Source organism: Poecilia formosa, unplaced genomic scaffold (assembly GCF_000485575.1).
Source record: "Poecilia formosa unplaced genomic scaffold, Poecilia_formosa-5.1.2 Scaffold80, whole genome shotgun sequence".
Lineage (NCBI taxonomy): Eukaryota > Metazoa > Chordata > Actinopteri > Cyprinodontiformes > Poeciliidae > Poecilia > Poecilia formosa.
This window is the reverse complement of record NW_006800019.1, coordinates 2266511-2284062: the sequence shown is the minus strand read 5'-3', so window position 1 is coordinate 2284062 and position 17552 is coordinate 2266511. Positions and strand designations below refer to the sequence as shown.

The following is a 17552-nucleotide window of genomic DNA, read 5'->3' as shown; positions in this document are numbered from 1 at the left end:
AGTATATATGACTGAGTCTTGTAATTGTGACTTTGAAAGTTTAAATTATTACATAATGACGCACAGCTTTTAGCTCCATTTGTTAAGTCCTGGAAATAAATGTCTGCAAAGAAAACTGGTCCACTAAAATCTGTAGAAAAATCGTAAATGTGTTTTAAGTTGATGTTATTATAATTATTTATATTATCCCAATTAAATGTTGGAGTCGAGCAATTTGGGCTCCATTTGTTTACGTAAAGTAGCTTAAACCCAGTGAAGACCTTTCACCGCCACGGTAAAGAAACGAGGTTAGGGCTTTATTATTTCCCACTACTTACTCGCCAGCTGTTCGTGTTTCAGTGAAACTAGTGTCTACCTCAGACCCACTCTTCTTCTTTTGTGCCTCTTTTCAATTAAAAGCCCCCTCCACTTCTCTGCAGACAGACGCGTGCCTGGGAAGTCAGCGGAGCTGGACGAAACCATTTCAAACAGCAGTAGGGGTGAGGATGAGGTTAAAACAAAAGTATATGCACAGATAATTCAAAGTACCTACAATTGTAAAATAAAGCTTATCAAAAATAGTAAAAGGAGATGTTATATTTGTAATAGTCGCTTTGTAAGAACTATTATTTGTTTAAATATGAGTCCGGATGATTCCCCCCCCCTCGTGGGGAGTGGAGTTGTCCTGCCTGAGCAGATGTCCCAAGAGCTCCTCACATCCAGCCGGAGAGGAGAAAGTCTTTAAAGCTGCTGTGGCTGCAGAGAGGATGCTGTAGAGGAGAACAACACAAACTACCTGGTAGGAAAAAACTATTTTCTGTAGCTTAATAACAAAATCTAAACGGTACGACCGGAAGAATCCATGAAAAGGACGAGGAGGGCAAAGTTTGAGCTCTTTAAGTAGCTTAATGTTAACTAAGGGAATTAAACTGTTGGAAACTGGAGGTATAAGAACTTTTTAAATCGGAGAAATAAACTTTCATACAGCGAGCCTGGTTATATTAGACTTTTAACAACATGCAATTTGTCTAAATGAAGGCCAACAGTCGTAATTTACATTTTATAGCCATTTTTAACTCTACAGAGTGGATTGCAATCGCTAGAAGTCAATATGATGTCTCCTCTTAGTATATTAGCACTTAGGATCTACACAGGGTTCCATTACTTGTTGTGTATTTATGTTGACCTTTGATTATTTTAAACGCTGAGTATTGAATCAGCACTTTTTTTGTATTAATATTTATATTAAAACATCAGTTTTAACACTTTTTCGGGTAATTTGTTCCAGAAAGGCAGAAAACATATAATACAACAGCCTTGGAACACATATTTACAACAGTGCATTATGTAGAAAATGATTGTGCATTTTGTGGTATCCGCACAAAAACAGAGCAAACTATTAAAAGTGTGCAAAAACTTTAAGAAACAAGTTTGCGCAGCTATTAGTCAATAAATTAGATGCACCCAAGTTATTTCTCATTCCATCCTACTCATCTTGTTTGTATAATCTACGCCCATCGAAGGATTTATTTATTTATTTATTTTAATCCTGCTTGGAACAGTTGAATCAGCCAAAAGCAATAAAAATAAAACAGGGTGGTCAAATTGTGCTGTAAATAAATGTGAGTTAGTCACTGTTTGCTGTCTGCCGAATGAAATTTGGATGTTTTCACTCTCTAGGACTCCTGTGGAGCAACAGGCGGTTTTGTTTGTGCCTGTTTGTCTCCTCAGCAGCAGAATAAACAAGATCTCCTCTATTCCACATGTTAACAGACGGGAAGTGTTGTCCCCCAACACCTCTGTGCTGTTATTACTGCCACTGGAGCGCCCTGCCTCTTTTGTCTTTATTTTTTGTGACTGCTGAGCTGTAACTCCATCCGACTGGTGACCTGAAGTGGCCGCTCTGTCCAAGGCCTCAGAAAGGACGCTGGCCTAGAGGGACAGCGTTCGATCCGTCAGCCTCTGGAGAACAATGACTCCAGTCTCTTATTGGTTGTTGTCGTTGGGTTGTGACAGAGGTCTGGAGAGCATATGGCCATCGGTGACTGGGAGGAGGCTGGCACGGTGCTTAATTATTACTGCTGTTGGCTGCTCACAGGAACAGTTTGTGAATTTCTTGTCTTTACGGCCTCCTTGCTGTCTCTTCCTTTCGTAATTCAACACCTCCTCCATTTTCTCTGCCGCTCCCCCATGTCCATGCACTTCTCTCCTCCAGCGGCCCGTGCTTCGTTCGCATGGAGCTGGATCCCCTGTGTTTTTTTTTTTTTTTTTTTTTTTTTGCTGGATGGATTTTGGCTTTCCGTCAGGCTGAAATAAAAGTGAGCTGTAAAGTCGTTTGGGTTTTCTCGCATAGTATCAGCATTCAGCAGGAAAATCTTAATTATAGGGTTCCAGCAGGGCCCGGATCTGGTTTCATGCGAGCCTCGCTGCTTCCTCAGTTGAGACTGGTCCCCGTTGGTAATTCCAGGCCCGACCACAGTGGTAATGAGCAGAGCGGTGGTGGCTGCAATCCAGCGGCCCGCAGCTCCGAGGGGCTCATGGGAAAGGGCGGTGTGGGAAGTCTGGGAGACAGTAAGTGCGCATCGTGATGTCTTGTCATAAACATCAACTTCCGTGGATGTTACGCCGTCGCGGGCCAGTGAACTGTGAGGACGGGGCTTGCTTTCATCCGTCCACGTGTTTACAGATCATCATCATCAGCGAAGACGGCACCGTCCCACCAATTAAGATGTTTGTGACTCCATCAGTGGGGTCTGCAGGGTGGAGGCACTGCTATCACCAGGATCCCAACTAGGTTTTTTTTTTTGTTTTGTTTTTTGGCTCTGACTGCCCAAACTATTTCAACACTCCTGCAGCTTCAGGTTCCTACAAACTCTATGACAAATCAGCATTTTGGCAATACGATGCAACTCCATCCCCAAACCCATCCTCCCACTCAGCCACTCGCTCGCTCAGCCCAGACCCTCCAACCACAAACTCTTGTGAAACTCTTCAGACACTTATGAGGTGTAAGTGGGGTAAATCCCACACTACCCAGCCTGTGGCTTGATTCGTGTTGACGTCTTCAGCTTTTGAGATTGCTGCAACATGGAGCCATGTGTCTGCAAGAGCAACATCCCTCCCCCCTCCCCCCCAAAAAAAATCCCCACGCCTAAAACTCCACACAGCTCTCCTTCCCAACGAGCCTGAGCTGTCAGCAGATACTGCGGCGGCAGCAGATTTCCGAGGGCCCCGGTCGGCTGATACGGGTCTTTTGTTGCCGAGTTGTTTTACTGACTCAAGCTGCCGAGCATTTGCCTCATTGTGATCGCCGGCTGCGTCAGTTCACATGAGCTGCCGTAATGAATGGGTCGGAGCAGTGGGACGCACAATAATATCCTGTCACAGAGGATCCTGATTCACACGGGCTATGAGTCTTCCTCATAGCTACAGGAAAGGGCCTGATATCAATCTCCAAACACAGCAGTTCAGACAGGAGCTGGGGATTAGACACTGAAGCTTCAGCGACAGTCTGCATGCTGTCTGACTTTATGTCAGCCCTCCTCCCATCCTGTACCTCTGACGACTGGAGGGTTTGTTTACTTGATATTAACACAGAGGCTGCTTTGTGCTCGATATTAATAGGAAAACAAGAGTCATGCTTTAAAACAGGGCCAACCCAAGACTTTTCGAGGCCCTGAGCTCAGAATGATTTGGGGCCCTCTTCCTGTTGAGCCCATTAGTAAACCACCAAAGATCTTCTAACGTTGTTTCATTGTCCATTTACTCCCCTAGTTTCGTGGTTTAATCGTAAGCCGACAATTCAATTTTCCAAATCACAAAATTTGTTTTCACTATGCTTAAAAATAGCCACTTGGCATTTTCTATTAAAAAAAAAAACAACTAATGTTGTAGTGACAAGTTTAATTCTCTGGCTTTAATTCTTTTGGTTTTGTGCAGCCTTTTCAGACGCGGTGGAGGAGGAACGTCAAGTCATTGTGTTTACAAACGCAGAACACCATCAGTAGTTTGAGATGTTTTGCAAACTGTGAACATAAAATGTCATAATTGCTCAGGCTTTGAAGCATAATGCTGCCAGCACTGTTTAAAACTTGGATCAAGTTTTAAAGAAGAATTTTGTAGGATTCCTAAATAGTTTTAAGAAATGTCACAAATCTTTGTGGCAAACTTGTCCTTGACAGATTTTTAAGCCCCCTTCTGGCTTGGGGCTCCAGATTATCCTAAAACTTTTAGTCTTTGGGCTGAAGCTACTTTGAAACATGCTTATGTTTAGCTTTATTAAGTCATTTGAATATCTTAACTTGGTGGGTTCAAAATTTGTCATCCGCCCCCACTTGGGGTCACGATTCAGAAAGTCTTCAAAGCTTAAATTTGAAAGTAATACATTGAGATGAAAGTGATACATTGGCTGCCATTACTTAACTAACTCTGTGGAAATCAGGGTCACAACCTCCTCCCCGGTGACTTATGAGGATGAAAAGCTGAAAGGTTTGGGAACTACAGGTTTAAAAGAAAAATTAAAAAAAACATGAAGAGTACATTTTCTCTCTGATCCCTTCAAATCCTCCTGTAATTCTTTCAGCTCTACAGAAAAATATCTTGTTCTTCCCATTTTTCTCTGGTTGTTGCCTCGCTCAGCAGCCTCTCCTTGCTGAGTACCAGTCACATGCTCTCTGAGGAGCGGCGATGCAGCCGAGCAGGACGTGAACAGCAGCTCCGCAGAGTGTTTGGGTGAAACGGAGAAGCTTCGCGCCGTGCAGGGATCTTGTGATGAGATGCTGCCTCATCGAGGACATTCTTCCACTTCAAAGCCCCCCAGAGGATTCTGGGGACACTGGTTGAATAGACACCGAGGGAGGGGTGCAGAGACGGGGAACAGGTGCAGAAAGGGAGGGGGCGGGGGTGCTGGGGGTGGGGGCACTCCCGCTGCCATCTGCTTTCTGTTTTGGTTTTGAGGTTCTTTAAACGCCCCGTGCTGACACGCTCCCCTGGCCAGTCGCCCCGTGCCCCGTAACCATGGCGCCACGATTCAGATTGACCCCTGCACATGTGCCGAGTCAGCCACGGGGGTCTGCATCTTTTGTGACCGGCCATGGGAGAGAAAATGAAGAGGAGGGGGAGGTGGGAGACGGAGACAAGGGCGTAAAAAGAACACCCGCCAGTCATTCACTTTTGTTAAGTGAAGCAGCAGAGGGAGGAGATTTGAAGCCATGTGGCAGGAAAACGCAGGAAGATTCTCTTAAGTGAGCCATCCTATTTTTCTCTCAACTCATTTCGCTTTGCTTATCTCAACAGGTGATCAACTTGAGAACTGACAGCCAAGATGACAGCCATTGAGAGCAAAGAAGAGATCAGCGACACGGACAGTGGGATTATCTTGCACTCTGGTAAGGACAACACCAAAGAGGAATCCAATATCAGCACAGTTCACACTTCATTGTTCACATGATTAAATCAGGATAAAGTCACTGCTGCTTGGGAATCGACGTTTTCACATCGTGTCAAATGGAAACTACAATAGTCTTATTTTATAGTGCAAGTTAAGGTAGCATAGAAGTGTAGAGTAGAAGGAGAAGGACGCATGGTTTTTAACATCTTTATTCACAAACTAGTGTGAACAGAATGACTCATGGTTTGGGATGGGCATTCTTTACTCAAATATCTAATTAAAATCGAGTGCAACTAGTTAGTAAAAACAGTCCACCTGTGTGTCACTTAATCTCAGTTAAAAGAAAAACAACAAAAAAATCAGCTGTTCTGTGAACGCCTTGGGTTTTCTGGAAAACATTATTGAACAAACAGCATCATGAAAACCAAGAAACACCTCTGGAAATGGGTTTACCGGCGCCCTCCGAGCTAAGATGTGTTTGTAATTGCTGCAGGCCCAGACAGCCCCACCTCTCCGTTGAAGGACCCGACCACTCACACCAGAGTCCTGAAACTGAAGCATCAGTCTCTGGAAGAGCGTCTGGAGCTCTGCCTGCTGGAGCTTCGAAAACTCTGCATCAGGGAGGCGGTAAGTGACCCCCTGGAAACTCAGGAGATAGTTCAATGTTTTAGCTAACATTCTCTCTAAACAGTCACATCATATTTAACTTCTTATCGTGAGACTTAGTCTTGTCCCGTCGTCGGACGTCCTGCTTTGCCTCCACAGGAACTGACTGGCTCAGTCCCCTCAGACTTTCCTCTGCTGCCCGATGAGAAGCCGCCTCGGGTCAGGAGGAGGATCGGAGCGTCTTTCAAGCTGGACGAAGGTCTGATCCGTCAGAACCAGCAGGTACCAAACGCCACCTCGCCGGTCCTTGCTGTGGATGGAGCAGGGGGGGGGTGAAATAAGTTTCCATGTTTCGCTTTGTCCCAGGATCCAGAGTTGCAAGCTCTGGAAACCGACTTGGCAGTCCAGCGGCAGATTTACGAGGCGGCCCGAAAACTCTCCCTCGAAGAGAACCTCAGCAAACCACAGAAGAAGAGCCGGCTCCAGCAGTGCAAAAGGGAAGAGAAGAAAGTGAAGGATCTGCAGGAGGCCGTTTTCCAGCACAGGATCAAGAGCGAGTGCAACTCACCGTGCATCTCCATCTCAAGCAGCCCGAGTAAAGGTGAGTGAAGCCGCTGCCCCCCGGAGGACGAGCCGCGCAATGCAGGGAGTGTGACAAAGATGTTTCATCTTCTCTGCAGATACGTCTGATGACAGCTCCCTTTCTGATGTGGTGGCTCTGGATGATGGTGAGTTTTACACATCCGTTACCGAGGTAACACCACACTGTAAAACAGACTCTGAAGTAAACAGAATATGACCTTTACATTTTTTTATATATAAATTTCCTTTTTAGACTGTAAGATATAAACATTTTCTTTGTTGTTTCTTGCTGTTCTCTCCAGATGTAGATTCGTCTTGCCCACTCTCACCTCCAGCGTTGGACACCTCAGAGTCAGACCCCCTGCAGTCGCCTCATCAGTCTCCAGGCCCGCCTGCTGTGGAGCACGAACGCTCCCCAATCCAGAACTCCCCGTGGAAAGAATCCAGTCTGGATCAGCCCTACCAGAGATCGACAAAACCTCAAACACCTAGCAGAAGCAGGTCCAGGTAAGAGAGGTCTGAGACAAATTGAGACGTACCGATTCAGCGTCTTCAGGGTTTTTAAAGTTAGTCTTTAAAGGACGTTGGGGCAAAAACACCGTCCCGCTTTACACTGTGGACACTCCTACATGTTTGTGATTTTTTTTAACAGCATGCGTTGTCTTTCTGAGTGCTTTTGTTCCTGCTTTATTGTGTGCAGTAGTCCAGCAGGAGCTCCGGTGTCTGCTGAGAGCTGCAGGATTCCTCTGACTCAGTTCGTCAGGAACTCTGCTTTACGAAACAACCATTCCACCAGCGCCCCCTCCACTCCAGAGCTGCTCGTACGCCGACAGTACTCCCAATCCTTCAGGTGAACAGACCGTTCATGTCCAAAGTAACACTCACAGAGCCTAACAACGTGTGCACCGCAGCAGGCTCCTGTAGTATGCTTTATATTTGAGTAAAGCGTAAAAAGCATTCTTACAAGTCAGAATTAAATTGATAATGAAGTCTGAGATGTTCATATGTTTTAACTTTTAATGCCTGGACAGGTTTTGCAGACGTAGGGTTCATTGGAATGGATTTTTTTGTGAATAGCCTCAAATCTCACGAAGGAGAAATTTTAAAAAGGCATTCCCGGTTCCACATTTAATGTGATGTGAATACAGGATACACAAAAAGCAGTTTCTGCCATTTCCTTCACAAAGCCTGTGTCTCTGCAATGGATGTCATTTTATGGCTGTGTTAGGAAGTGCACACATAGTTAGGTAGATGTTAGAAGATTTATCTCCAAAATCAGAGAAGTGCAGCTGTAATCGGCGGAAGAGAGAAAGTCAGCTTTTGTTGCTGAATGAAAAGCCGAGTAGATGAACAAAGTTTTATCTTTTAATCTTTTTTTTTTGTCATCATTTATGAAAACGGAACATTTTCAGCTAGATCAGAAGTAAAAGAACTCAAAGCCAAGTGATAAAAGCCATGAATTTCCTCTTTAACGTGTCGTCAAACAGGAAGTCAGCTGGTTTGAGGAACACGCTCAGACTAAACCGACAACCGAATAATAAAAAAAAAAAGATGCTCGGAAAAATGTGTTGCCATATTTGTTATGCCGGTACTTTTACAGCCACTGATTGTCTTATGTCTCCACAGACTTCCCAAAAAGAAGCTGACTGTCGACATGGAGCGGCTCGGCTCGGAGAGCTGCCGCGGCCGGGTCCGCCCGCCTCTGCAGCGGTGCGGCCCAGAAACCGTGGCGCGCTCTCCGGAGTTCTCCCCTCCACGGCCGTACCAGTGCAGCTCAGAGGACAGCAGCTCAGAGCACTCCTCATCCTCCTTCATCTGCTCTCCTGGAAGGGACAGACCCACCGATATTCCCAAGCTCTGCCCACCGCCTTACGGATTCCACTTCGGGGCACAGACGAAGGAGCTGTCCTGTTTCCGCGGCCTCCACAACAGCCCCAGACAGGTCAGACCCACGCCAGGAAATGGGCCTCTGTCGCCTCGAGACTCGGACACGGGGAAGAGCTTCCCGACCGCGACTCCAGGGGCTCACAATCTGCAAAGAGGAACTCCGTGCCAGAGGAGCATCCTGAAGCCCCCCCCACCGTACACCAGGCTGGTCCGAACCCCTTCGCTGAAAGACTACCCGAACCACGCCGTCAGGCTGCTGCCCCGGGAGATCGTGTCAGAGGAGCTGAAGTCCTGGCACCAGAGGAATCAGCTGCAGAAGTTCTGGCCGGGCTGCGGAGAACATCAGAGCGTCATGAGCCCGACCTCTCCTCACCTGCCCCCCTTTGAACAGGTCGGTACTGAACAAACACTGGTACCGTTAACATCTGTGTGGCTGACAGGGATAAGTAGCCATGCATTGCGTCTGCAGAGCTAAAAATCTCAGTTTTGTAATTATAAGGAAATTGGTACATACCCGCACTAAATTTAATGAGTTTAGTTTTGCATAAATGAGCCGTTTATGGCCTAGATTTATGCTCCTTTTCTGGGTCTATAAAGTAGCAACAGCTATTAAATTTGAATTGGATTTTTAATTATTCATTAAAAAGTAAGGCACCTTTAATACCCATGTAAAAGAAATTTGACAAAGTAATTTAATGTCTTGAAATTGACCTGTCTCTTTAAGAAGCTCCTACTTTTTCTGTCACTCCACCTTCAGCGCATCATCACAGCTATGCTTTTCATTATGCCATTTACAACCGAATGAGAAGTAGTCTGTATGATGAACTCAGCAGGTGCGCAGTTCCACCAGGTGTTTGCTAATTGTTGCTGCTGCTAGTCTGGAGGAGCCGGGTGCTGAAGGTGCGAGGGAGGGGTTCTCTGTGACAAAGAAACTTTACTCGAGGGCACAGCCTCCCTGATTATCTTCCCAACAACCCTGACCAGCTTCCCTGTCCCGGCTGAATAAAAACATTCCCACAGCATGACTCTGCTACTACCATGTTTCACTGTGGGTGTCATGTATTCAGGATGGTGGGGTGTGTTGACATATAGTGTTTAGCATGTTAGCCAAGTAACTGTGTCTACTTGGCTTGTAGTGAACTGCACAGTTTGCTGCACTTCCAGAAATGTCACACAGATAACGTTAACAGATTCTCCCACCTGGGTGTGACGTATAATTATCCATCTGCTTGGGTTCATCCATCACATAAGATCCTCTAAAAATACATAGATGACGTGGTGGCGAAATTAGAAAATCGCAAAAGCGTGGCGCATGAACATCTGTATCGTGTCATGACATAAATGAAACGACATATAGCTTCTGCTGAGTGTGTGTCACTGATGTGATGGCCTTTTCCTCAGGGTTCGGGTAACCTGGTCCTCCAGAGAGCCGCAGACGGGACTCCACTCCAGTGGTTTGTGGCCGAGGACGCTGAAATCGTGAGCCAGGTGTAACCTGCACCTGTCCAGCTCGTTCCCGTTTATTTATCTCTGTATTTATTGAGACTTTAGACTCTCTGTGAGATTGTTGACACGGTGCAGAAAAGGTGGGCCTGTTGGTACCAGTATGGTAATTATTTATAATTTAACGTAAGGTGGAACGCCAGCTTTATTTATTTTAGGTCGTCTCTTATTAGACTGTAGCTAAAGCGAGGCTCATGCAATCTTAAAAGATTTGTTAAATGGACCACAGATTTTTTTTTTTTCCCTTTGTGGCTGGCACACATTTTTATACACAAACGTCACCTCCTGTAGCCGTCTTATAGGTTTTCACATTAATATAATTTGACTATATTTATTTAAGTTTTTCCCTTGCAAAATAGATTTATAACAATTTTGAGACCTTATTAGACCTACCCAAATGTTTTATTTTTATGACTTGCTGACACCTTTTACAGTGGTTTGATGAATGTTTTAACTGCAGTATGCCGTGCTCTTACTAACCGCATGATTGTGTGAGTGTTGAGAATTTTTTTTTTTGTATATTTATAATAAAACATTTAAAAACAAGTGATGGATAATGGCTTTATTCTGGAAGCTAAATCCTTGAAGAGAATGAGGGTGGAGTATTCCAAAGTTTTTACGGGTCATGGCTCAGCCTCTCCTTCGTGAATCTTCCACATGATGCAAGTCAGCATTACGACGCAGAAAAGCACAAACAGGTTGGTGCAGATCCGCGCCCATCGGCAGCGGTGCAGCCGGACCAGCAGAGGATCCTGCCTGCATGGAGACCCATACCTAAAGGAGGCAGACGCTCATTGTTTGTCCACACAAAACAATCACTATGACTTATTAATTTATTGTTTGTTTTTTTTTTAAAGTAATGTCGCATTTACTTACGTGCCAATGGAGATTTGTCTCTGGATAGTTGCCGTTTTTCTTTCCTTTCCTTTGATTAGTGCAGCTGCTTTGGCTTTCTGTCTTTGTCGCAGAGAGTCCAGAGAGAGGCTGCAGCAAAGCCACAAAGGCTTGCTATTAAAATGACGTAATGTTTGCTCAAGTTACGCAAAAATAACCACAAAAACCCTTATTACCTATTTGCCACTTTTATGGACAAGAAGTGAACCAGTTTAAAAAAAAAAGTAAACCAGATGTCCATCTGGGATAAAAGGTTGTATGTAAAGTGAAAATCGAGTAAAGCTTTAAGTAAAATATTACAATAACTTAAGTTCAAGTATACTTAATTGGAATAATTGAAAAAATAAAAAGATTGTGAAAAGCCTTAAATGTAACTTTAATTGCAGTAGTGTAATCCCACACTGTAAAAACAAATCCAAACTTTAGTTTAAAGTTAGCTGGGGGAAAAAAAATTTCCGTTAAGATTTATTTTAAATATTCATGCCAGAATTACAGTTACACCAAACAATTCTTAGAAAAAAAATACAACAGTTTTATTATTGCCATGCTTCACCTTTTTTAGCTGCTCAGTGTGTTTAATCAGTAATACAAGTACTGATATTAATTTTAAGTAGAGCAGATGTTTGTTGATATTAATAAATTGGGAAATGGAACCAATATGCAAAAGCAAATTAGAAGCTCTTTGGTATCATTAAAAAAAAACATTTTTAAAATAATTTCTCTAGAGAATTTTTTACTTTCTAGAGCAGGGGAAGTGGGCATCATTCATAAGAAAAATTAAACTACAACCTCTAATAAGGTCACTGAGGCTACTGAGAGAATCCCATACTTTCTGTTGTGCGTATTTGAAGGAATCATTTCCTCTGTCGGATGGCTCTCTGGGCTGGGAGCAGAAAGGTCCACAAGACAATCTCCTGGTGGATCTGGGTTTGGTTGTCTGAAAACAAAACTTGTTAAAAGAAAATTGAAAACATGTGGTCCAGATAAAAGCAGAACGTTTATTTCACACTGCACCTTTCATTCAAGAGGTGGCTGTCCTCTTGGGTAAACACAGAACTACAGGCATCTAAGCTCAGGGATGGAGACAGGTGTGGAGGAGAGTTTTTCTTCCAGGATGAGGTCCTCTTCCTTGAATCTCGCTTCTTCTTCTCCTGTTTGGAAGGACATTATGCCAATTATGGCGGCAAGACTTTAGGAGAGTTCACCAAGGAAACCTTCTCACCAGATTTGGGCTGGAAATGATTGATGCGCTGACTCTCCTTCGTAAGACACTCTGGAAATAAACAGACAAAACTGAAGTAAGAAGGCAGGATGTTATTAGGAGATCCATTCTTCTGCATGATGAAACCTGCATACCTGATTAGAGTTTCTCCTCTTCCTGTCCTCCTGTCTTTCTGGTTCTGCTGTAAGAGAACCAGAAGTGTTTAGACAGCATCAAAACACTAGTGGATGAACCGAGACCCCAACAAACCTGGGATGGTTCTGGGATGATTGCTGTGTCTGCAGGAGCTCAGCTGCTGCTGCTGCTGCTGCAGACTGTTTTTGGCTTCTTCCAACTCTGCTAAATGTCTGTCATGACGCCTCCTCAGACTCTCCACGTGAGCCACCATGAGCTCCACAGCACGACTCACCCGAGCCTCCTATGAAAATAAACCACAAGTTACAACAATTTGAAGCTATGAGGGAGCAAAGATTTTATCTCTCTAGATAAATCACTTAAAAACTAATGATCTTAAACCCCAATAAATCAGTGAAGGAGATTCACATTATATTGTTTCTTTAAACAATATAATGTTTAAAGAACATTATATTGTTCTTTAAACAATATAAAGAATTGTTTATATTCTTTATAAACAATAAAGAATATACACTTTATAGTTTAAATAAATAAACAATATTTATTGTTTATTTATAATTATAATTATATAATTACTATATAATTATATAATTATTATATAATTATTATATAATTATAATTATAATGTTTAATTATAATTAAACATTATAATGTTTAATTATAAACATATTTCAGGTGAGCAGACAGGTGAATAATTCGCGTTTTACATCTATTTGCGTATTTCCTTTTAGGTCTCAACTGCTTCTAGAAATAATGCAAGTGCTTAAAAAAATGACTACCCGGACATTTTCTGGCAATAAGTTAATGTTTTTTTGTTTGTTTGTTTGTTTGTTTTGCCGTCTGGAAAATTAGCCGTTTCAAAAACCTCTCGATTATTAAGTTGCAACTGCCAGGCACAGCCCGTTACCTAGCAACTCCAGTCGAGTTGAGCCACTCGCCTAGCAACTCTAGCAGAGGCTAACCTAGCAACCCAAGTTTTACTGCTGTACAATGAAAAGACAAGAATTTTGTTGTTGACTTATTATTGCTGCGTTCTGATGGTTGAGGAGACGCTACGTCTTCTGTTTCAGGGTCAAAGATGTACGGTTGCATCTATTTACACCATTTTCACTTGTGTAAAATGTAAGGGTTGAAATGGAGGGCGTGGCCAGCAGCAGCTTATACGGATTTAAAGAGACAGGAGGCCCCAAAACATCTCATTCTGAAGGGAGCTCAAAACAGGCAAGAATCATCATCTGTCCCCTTTCATGCTGTTTAACAGTAATAAACATAACCTTCATGTACCTGGTGGACGGCACCGAGCACCTCGGCTGTACTGGAGATCCGCTCTACTGTCCCTCCGAGGATGTCCAGAGAAAGCTCCAGCCTCTGCAGGATGCTGCTGCGTTTACTGTCCAAACACAGCCCCTTCAATGTCTGAAAACACACACAATCATATCTACTTCCTCTGACCCAAACTCCAACCTTCCAACAGAACGAGCCTAAACATACAGTACGAGCGACAACAAAGTGGTTTAGACCAAAGCATATTCATGAGTTAGAATGCCCTAGTCAAAGTTCAGACCTAAATCCAACTGAGAATCTGTGGCAACACTGTATAGTTAATGATCCCAGAGGTTCACCATTTATTCTGACTGAGTTTGAGGCATTTCTGTTCAGAAATATGGGCAAAAGTTTACAAATGCATGCTTGGTTCAACTTCACAACGAGCCTCTACATCCTGTTGGCATTTCAAAACACCACTGAAATTTGTGTCTGTGAAGTAAAGAAAAACTCCAAGAGGTGTGAGCATTTTTGCAAGTCATTTTAGAATACTGCGAGCATCTCGATCACATCCACACAGTGCACCTCCAGGGTCTCCCTGCCTCGGCTGAGCTCCAGGTGGATGTTCTCCTCGGCCAGGTTGCGTGCGTGCTCCTCCGACTGCAGCCTCTGTTTCAGAGTGTACTGATCGCAGCGGAAGGCCAGGGCGATCTGAGAGAAGGCCGTCTGGGCACATAAACAGCTTTCAGTCCTCAGGTGGAAATTTGGAATATGGTTGATTTTTTTTTTTTTAATGTATTTAATACACTTAATACACACAAATCAAATACAATCAGGTTGATGAAGATGTTAAATAACTTGTTTGTAAAAGTTTTACCTCCAAGTCCTTTTCTGTCATGTCCACACTGTTAAAAAAAAAGCAGGCAAAAGCTTAATAAAAGGTTTAAACTAATTTCTATGCTATATATTGTCATTATGCGTCTCACCTGTTGAGGCCTACACGCTCTATGATGGACAGCTCGCTCCAGCAGGTCACCGGTGGCTCCTCCTGACTGCTTTCTGTCAGAAACATGAGCCCAGGTTGAACGCAAAGCCAGATCACCCACTGATCCTTTTATTTATCCCTCTTTCAGATTCTACCTTCCTCACTGTCATTGCTGTCAGTCATGGTGGATAAATGGTGTCCGTTTGTCTCTGCGTCAGGAGCAAACCCCTACAGACACAAATATTTGAGGTATTAGAGATAAACGTGTCTGTATACAGATATAAATGTTGCAGCTGATGGTAGATAATTCGACTCACCTCCATGCTCGTCAGTGTCGCGTACACAAGAGTAAAAGGTGTGCATCAGCTGATTTCACGTTTCAGGGTGCGAGGTTTACTGTCGGACGTCTGCCCTCGATACATTCCTCACTCTGCGTTTCTCCTGCCCTGAGACTAGATAATCCCATTAAGAGATCCACAGTCAAAGCAGAGCAGGATCGCTCACACAAGAGGCTCATGGGAAGCTGTGTTTCATACTTGTTAAACACAGACGCGGTGAAACATCCAGCCAGAGTTGTGCCTAAAGCTACGTGATGGCTACCAACTTCTTGATTTTAAAACTGAAGTTGGTGTTTTGTTCAACTCAATAATACTTTACTAATCCCAAAGGCTTAATAAATGTTATTCTAAATCATATTACCCAATTCTCTTGTAGATGCTGATGGCTGTGGACGGGGAGTGGGAAGAGGATTTCCTGTAGCAGTCTGTATTACAACAAATTTGAAGGAGGCTCTGACTACAAACATTGTTATATAACTGTTAAATAGGTTGTTCATAATTTATCATTTCACTCTTGAAAAAGCATAGTTAAAAAAGGCCAGTTTTTTTTCTAACCAGGTTTTAAGGAATAGTAAAGCTTTTCATAACAAAGTTCTCTTTAAGTCATTCTACAGAAAATCTTTGATTTGGGTTAAATGCGTTTGGTTTGCTTCCACGGGTTTCTCAAATTTTGGTTCATTGGGTTAGATGTGTGGGCCTCCTTGCTCATGCACACCTTCTCAGCTGTGTCTAAAGTTTTCTGTGTGTTAAACGCTAGAGGAAACAAACACACCAATATACTTAAAAGCAATAATGAACTTTCTGTAGGTGTGAACATGAACAGGGTGTAAATAATAGCTTTAGAAACTCGTTTAATTATGAAATTTCTCAACTTAAAGCGCATCACATTGGCCCACCACTCCTGGCCCTGATTATACATCCAAACAAACTAACTTCTCTACAAATGTTACAGTCAATGCTCTACTAAACACCATCTCTATTAGCTGTGCTTTTTTATTCACTTTTTTCCCCAATTGTGACAATACCATCAGCTCCCATTAATGACCTAAAAACGAGCCATAGGCTGACATCCATTACTTCCGTAAACAGTCCGCTGCCCTGTGACGTCAACGTTCTTCTGCGCATGCGGGTCGCTTTAAACCGTTCACACTGAATTCTGGTTTTATTTAAATTAGTACAAAATCTTACTTTAGCAATAAAAAAATTTTTAACTGAGCACCAAGACCTGCTGTGTGACCTGCTGAGTTTCCACTATACCTCCCCACAGTGAGGGCAAATTTTAGGTTTTCAATGTCAACTTATTTGCTTAGATGAGAAAAATGCTTTGACCAGCAACAGCAGAAAGATTCAAACCCACCTGTTTTCAAATGCAGGAAGGCGTTGCTGCAGTCACAGCTTTAGATGCGTATCCCAGCATGGAGAACTTCTGCAGGTCTGCTAATGAACCTTTGTTTGATTCAGGTGTGTTGAACCAGGGAAGGAAAGAAAACATGCAGGATACTGGCCCTGGAGTACTCACTTTGACATCCCTGCAGTAAGGTATGTGGCAGTAAGCTTAGCTCAGGGGTGCCCAGTCGGTCCGCCAGAGCCGGCATCCTGCGTGTTTTAGTTTTCTCCCTGGTTTTACACACCTGCATCAAATGATGGCTTGTTAGAAGGCCTAAGCAGAACACTGACTTGCTGAGGAGGTTGTTACAACCACTTGGGAGAGAACTAAAACATGCAGAATGCCGGCCCTTGAGGACCAACTTTGGACACCCCTGGCTTGGCTACATGCGAAACACAAAACAAAGTGTTAAGCTGAAAAGCAACTAAACCCCTAAAATAAATGAATAAATCACACTGAGCAACATACTGGAGTTTCTCTGCTTTTATTCATAGAAAAACGAGCATTTAATAGAGGCGCTGTGGTTTTCCCATGGTGCTCTTAATGTACAGGGCACGCACGTTCTGCCAGTTCTTCTTCAGCAAAGACACCAAGAAGTTGACGGCCAAGTGGATGTTGTAGACAAGTTCGTCTTCAGTCATCTTCACGTGTCCGACAGCCACAGCCAGACAGAGCACCTAAAACACAGCCAGCGTTACTACAGAGTAATGGCATCCAACACGACTTTAAATGCTTCACCGAAGCTGCTAGAAGAGCTGACGGTACCTTCTTCATCTGGAACTTGATGGTGGATTTGACCTCGTCCACCTTTGTGTTCAGGTTCTCGTTGTGGGTGAGAAGGGAAGGGAACTTGCCAGCCTTGTTCAGCCCAGGACCCAAGATACGAGGAATCTGCTTGATCAGAGACTCAGAGGCCAGGAAGGCATCGTACTTCTTGGCTGCAGGAAGGGAGGGAGAAAAAAAAAACATCACTATGGAGTTTGAATCTGACTTCAAACTGATCAAGTTTGTCATTCAGCCGACTGAACCTACCGAGTTTCTTGACCAGCTTTTTGTTCTTGTTGAGCTTTTTGAGAGCTTCAATGTCCATGTGAGGAAGATCTGCAGCCTTGGCTTCATCGCAGTGCTGCTGGTCTCCCAGGACGCACACAGAGAACTTGGGCCTGGGGAGGGTCTTCAGCCTGCATGTCAACCACAGTGAACCACAGGATAAACCAAAACACAAGGACACTCAACGGCAGAAACACTGATTGGTCATCTTCCAATCTTCTGGAAGAAGGCATCCAACATTTATCTCTAAAATCATAGTCAAATAGATGCATCAAACATCACTTTTTTTTTTTTTTTTGCTCTACAGGAAACCAAAGTGCGATTATCTTTTA

The 17552-nt window shown here is 43.5% G+C and overlaps 3 protein-coding genes across 6 annotated transcripts; 1 reads left to right on the top strand and 2 right to left on the bottom strand.

Moving 5' to 3' along the window:
- Nucleotides 1-669: 669 nt before the first annotated feature.
- On the top strand, nucleotides 670-10492 carry inavaa (innate immunity activator a). Of its 3 annotated transcripts, none has more exons than XM_007556714.2 (10): nucleotides 670-778; nucleotides 5275-5366; nucleotides 5862-5995; nucleotides 6134-6256; nucleotides 6341-6575; nucleotides 6655-6702; nucleotides 6859-7063; nucleotides 7257-7406; nucleotides 8183-8834; nucleotides 9845-10492. In XM_007556714.2, exons 2-10 carry the CDS (start codon nucleotides 5303-5305, stop codon nucleotides 9935-9937), a joined length of 1704 nt encoding a protein of 567 aa, XP_007556776.1. In that variant the 5' UTR covers nucleotides 670-778; nucleotides 5275-5302; the 3' UTR covers nucleotides 9938-10492. The 3 variants fall into 3 exon arrangements, with proteins under 3 accessions (XP_007556776.1, XP_016529141.1, XP_016529140.1); XM_016673655.1 differs by lacking the exon at nucleotides 670-778 and adding an exon at nucleotides 4359-4858; XM_016673654.1 differs by lacking the exon at nucleotides 670-778 and having other exon boundaries at nucleotides 4907-5366.
- A 1-nt stretch (nucleotide 10493) lies between these two features.
- Nucleotides 10494-16248, bottom strand: LOC103141194 (lymphoid-restricted membrane protein). Of its 2 annotated transcripts, none has more exons than XM_007556715.2 (14): nucleotides 16141-16248; nucleotides 14763-14897; nucleotides 14601-14673; nucleotides 14447-14519; nucleotides 14338-14365; nucleotides 14046-14186; nucleotides 13482-13613; nucleotides 12312-12480; nucleotides 12197-12243; nucleotides 12063-12113; nucleotides 11855-11991; nucleotides 11670-11777; nucleotides 10823-10930; nucleotides 10494-10720 (listed from the first exon to the last, which is right to left on the bottom strand). In XM_007556715.2, the coding sequence occupies exons 2-14, from the start codon at nucleotides 14766-14768 to the stop codon at nucleotides 10570-10572; spliced, it is 1224 nt and encodes a 407-aa protein (XP_007556777.1). In that variant the 5' UTR covers nucleotides 14769-14897; nucleotides 16141-16248; the 3' UTR covers nucleotides 10494-10569. The 2 variants fall into 2 exon arrangements, with proteins under 2 accessions (XP_007556777.1, XP_016529143.1); XM_016673657.1 differs by having other exon boundaries at nucleotides 12197-12240.
- Nucleotides 16249-16638: 390 nt separating this feature from the next.
- LOC103141196 (60S ribosomal protein L10a) lies at nucleotides 16639-17389 on the bottom strand. The gene is made up of 3 exons (XM_007556717.2): nucleotides 17203-17389; nucleotides 16936-17108; nucleotides 16639-16847 (listed from the first exon to the last, which is right to left on the bottom strand). The coding sequence occupies exons 1-3, from the start codon at nucleotides 17258-17260 to the stop codon at nucleotides 16677-16679; spliced, it is 402 nt and encodes a 133-aa protein (XP_007556779.1). The 5' UTR covers nucleotides 17261-17389; the 3' UTR covers nucleotides 16639-16676.
- Nucleotides 17390-17552: the final 163 nt, after the last annotated feature.

Coding starts and splice junctions, on each gene's coding strand:
- inavaa (XM_007556714.2), top strand. CDS start 5,303: ATGACAGCCATTGAGAGCAAAGAAGAGATCAGCGACACGGACAGTGGG. Junction 6,257..6,340: donor TGATCCGTCAGAACCAGCAG/GTACCAAACGCC, acceptor GCTTTGTCCCAG/GATCCAGAGTTGCAAGCTCT. Junction 7,407..8,182: donor CAGTACTCCCAATCCTTCAG/GTGAACAGACCG, acceptor ATGTCTCCACAG/ACTTCCCAAAAAGAAGCTGA.
- LOC103141194 (XM_007556715.2), bottom strand. Junction 12,481..13,481: donor TGCTCGGTGCCGTCCACCAG/GTACATGAAGGT, acceptor TTATTTTCATAG/GAGGCTCGGGTGAGTCGTGC. Junction 12,244..12,311: donor TCATCCCAGAACCATCCCAG/GTTTGTTGGGGT, acceptor GTTCTCTTACAG/CAGAACCAGAAAGACAGGAG.
- LOC103141196 (XM_007556717.2), bottom strand. CDS start 17,260: ATGGACATTGAAGCTCTCAAAAAGCTCAACAAGAACAAAAAGCTGGTC. Junction 17,109..17,202: donor AAAGCTGGTCAAGAAACTCG/GTAGGTTCAGTC, acceptor CCCTTCCTGCAG/CCAAGAAGTACGATGCCTTC. Junction 16,848..16,935: donor TCAAGTTCCAGATGAAGAAG/GTACCGTCAGCT, acceptor GCTGTGTTTTAG/GTGCTCTGTCTGGCTGTGGC.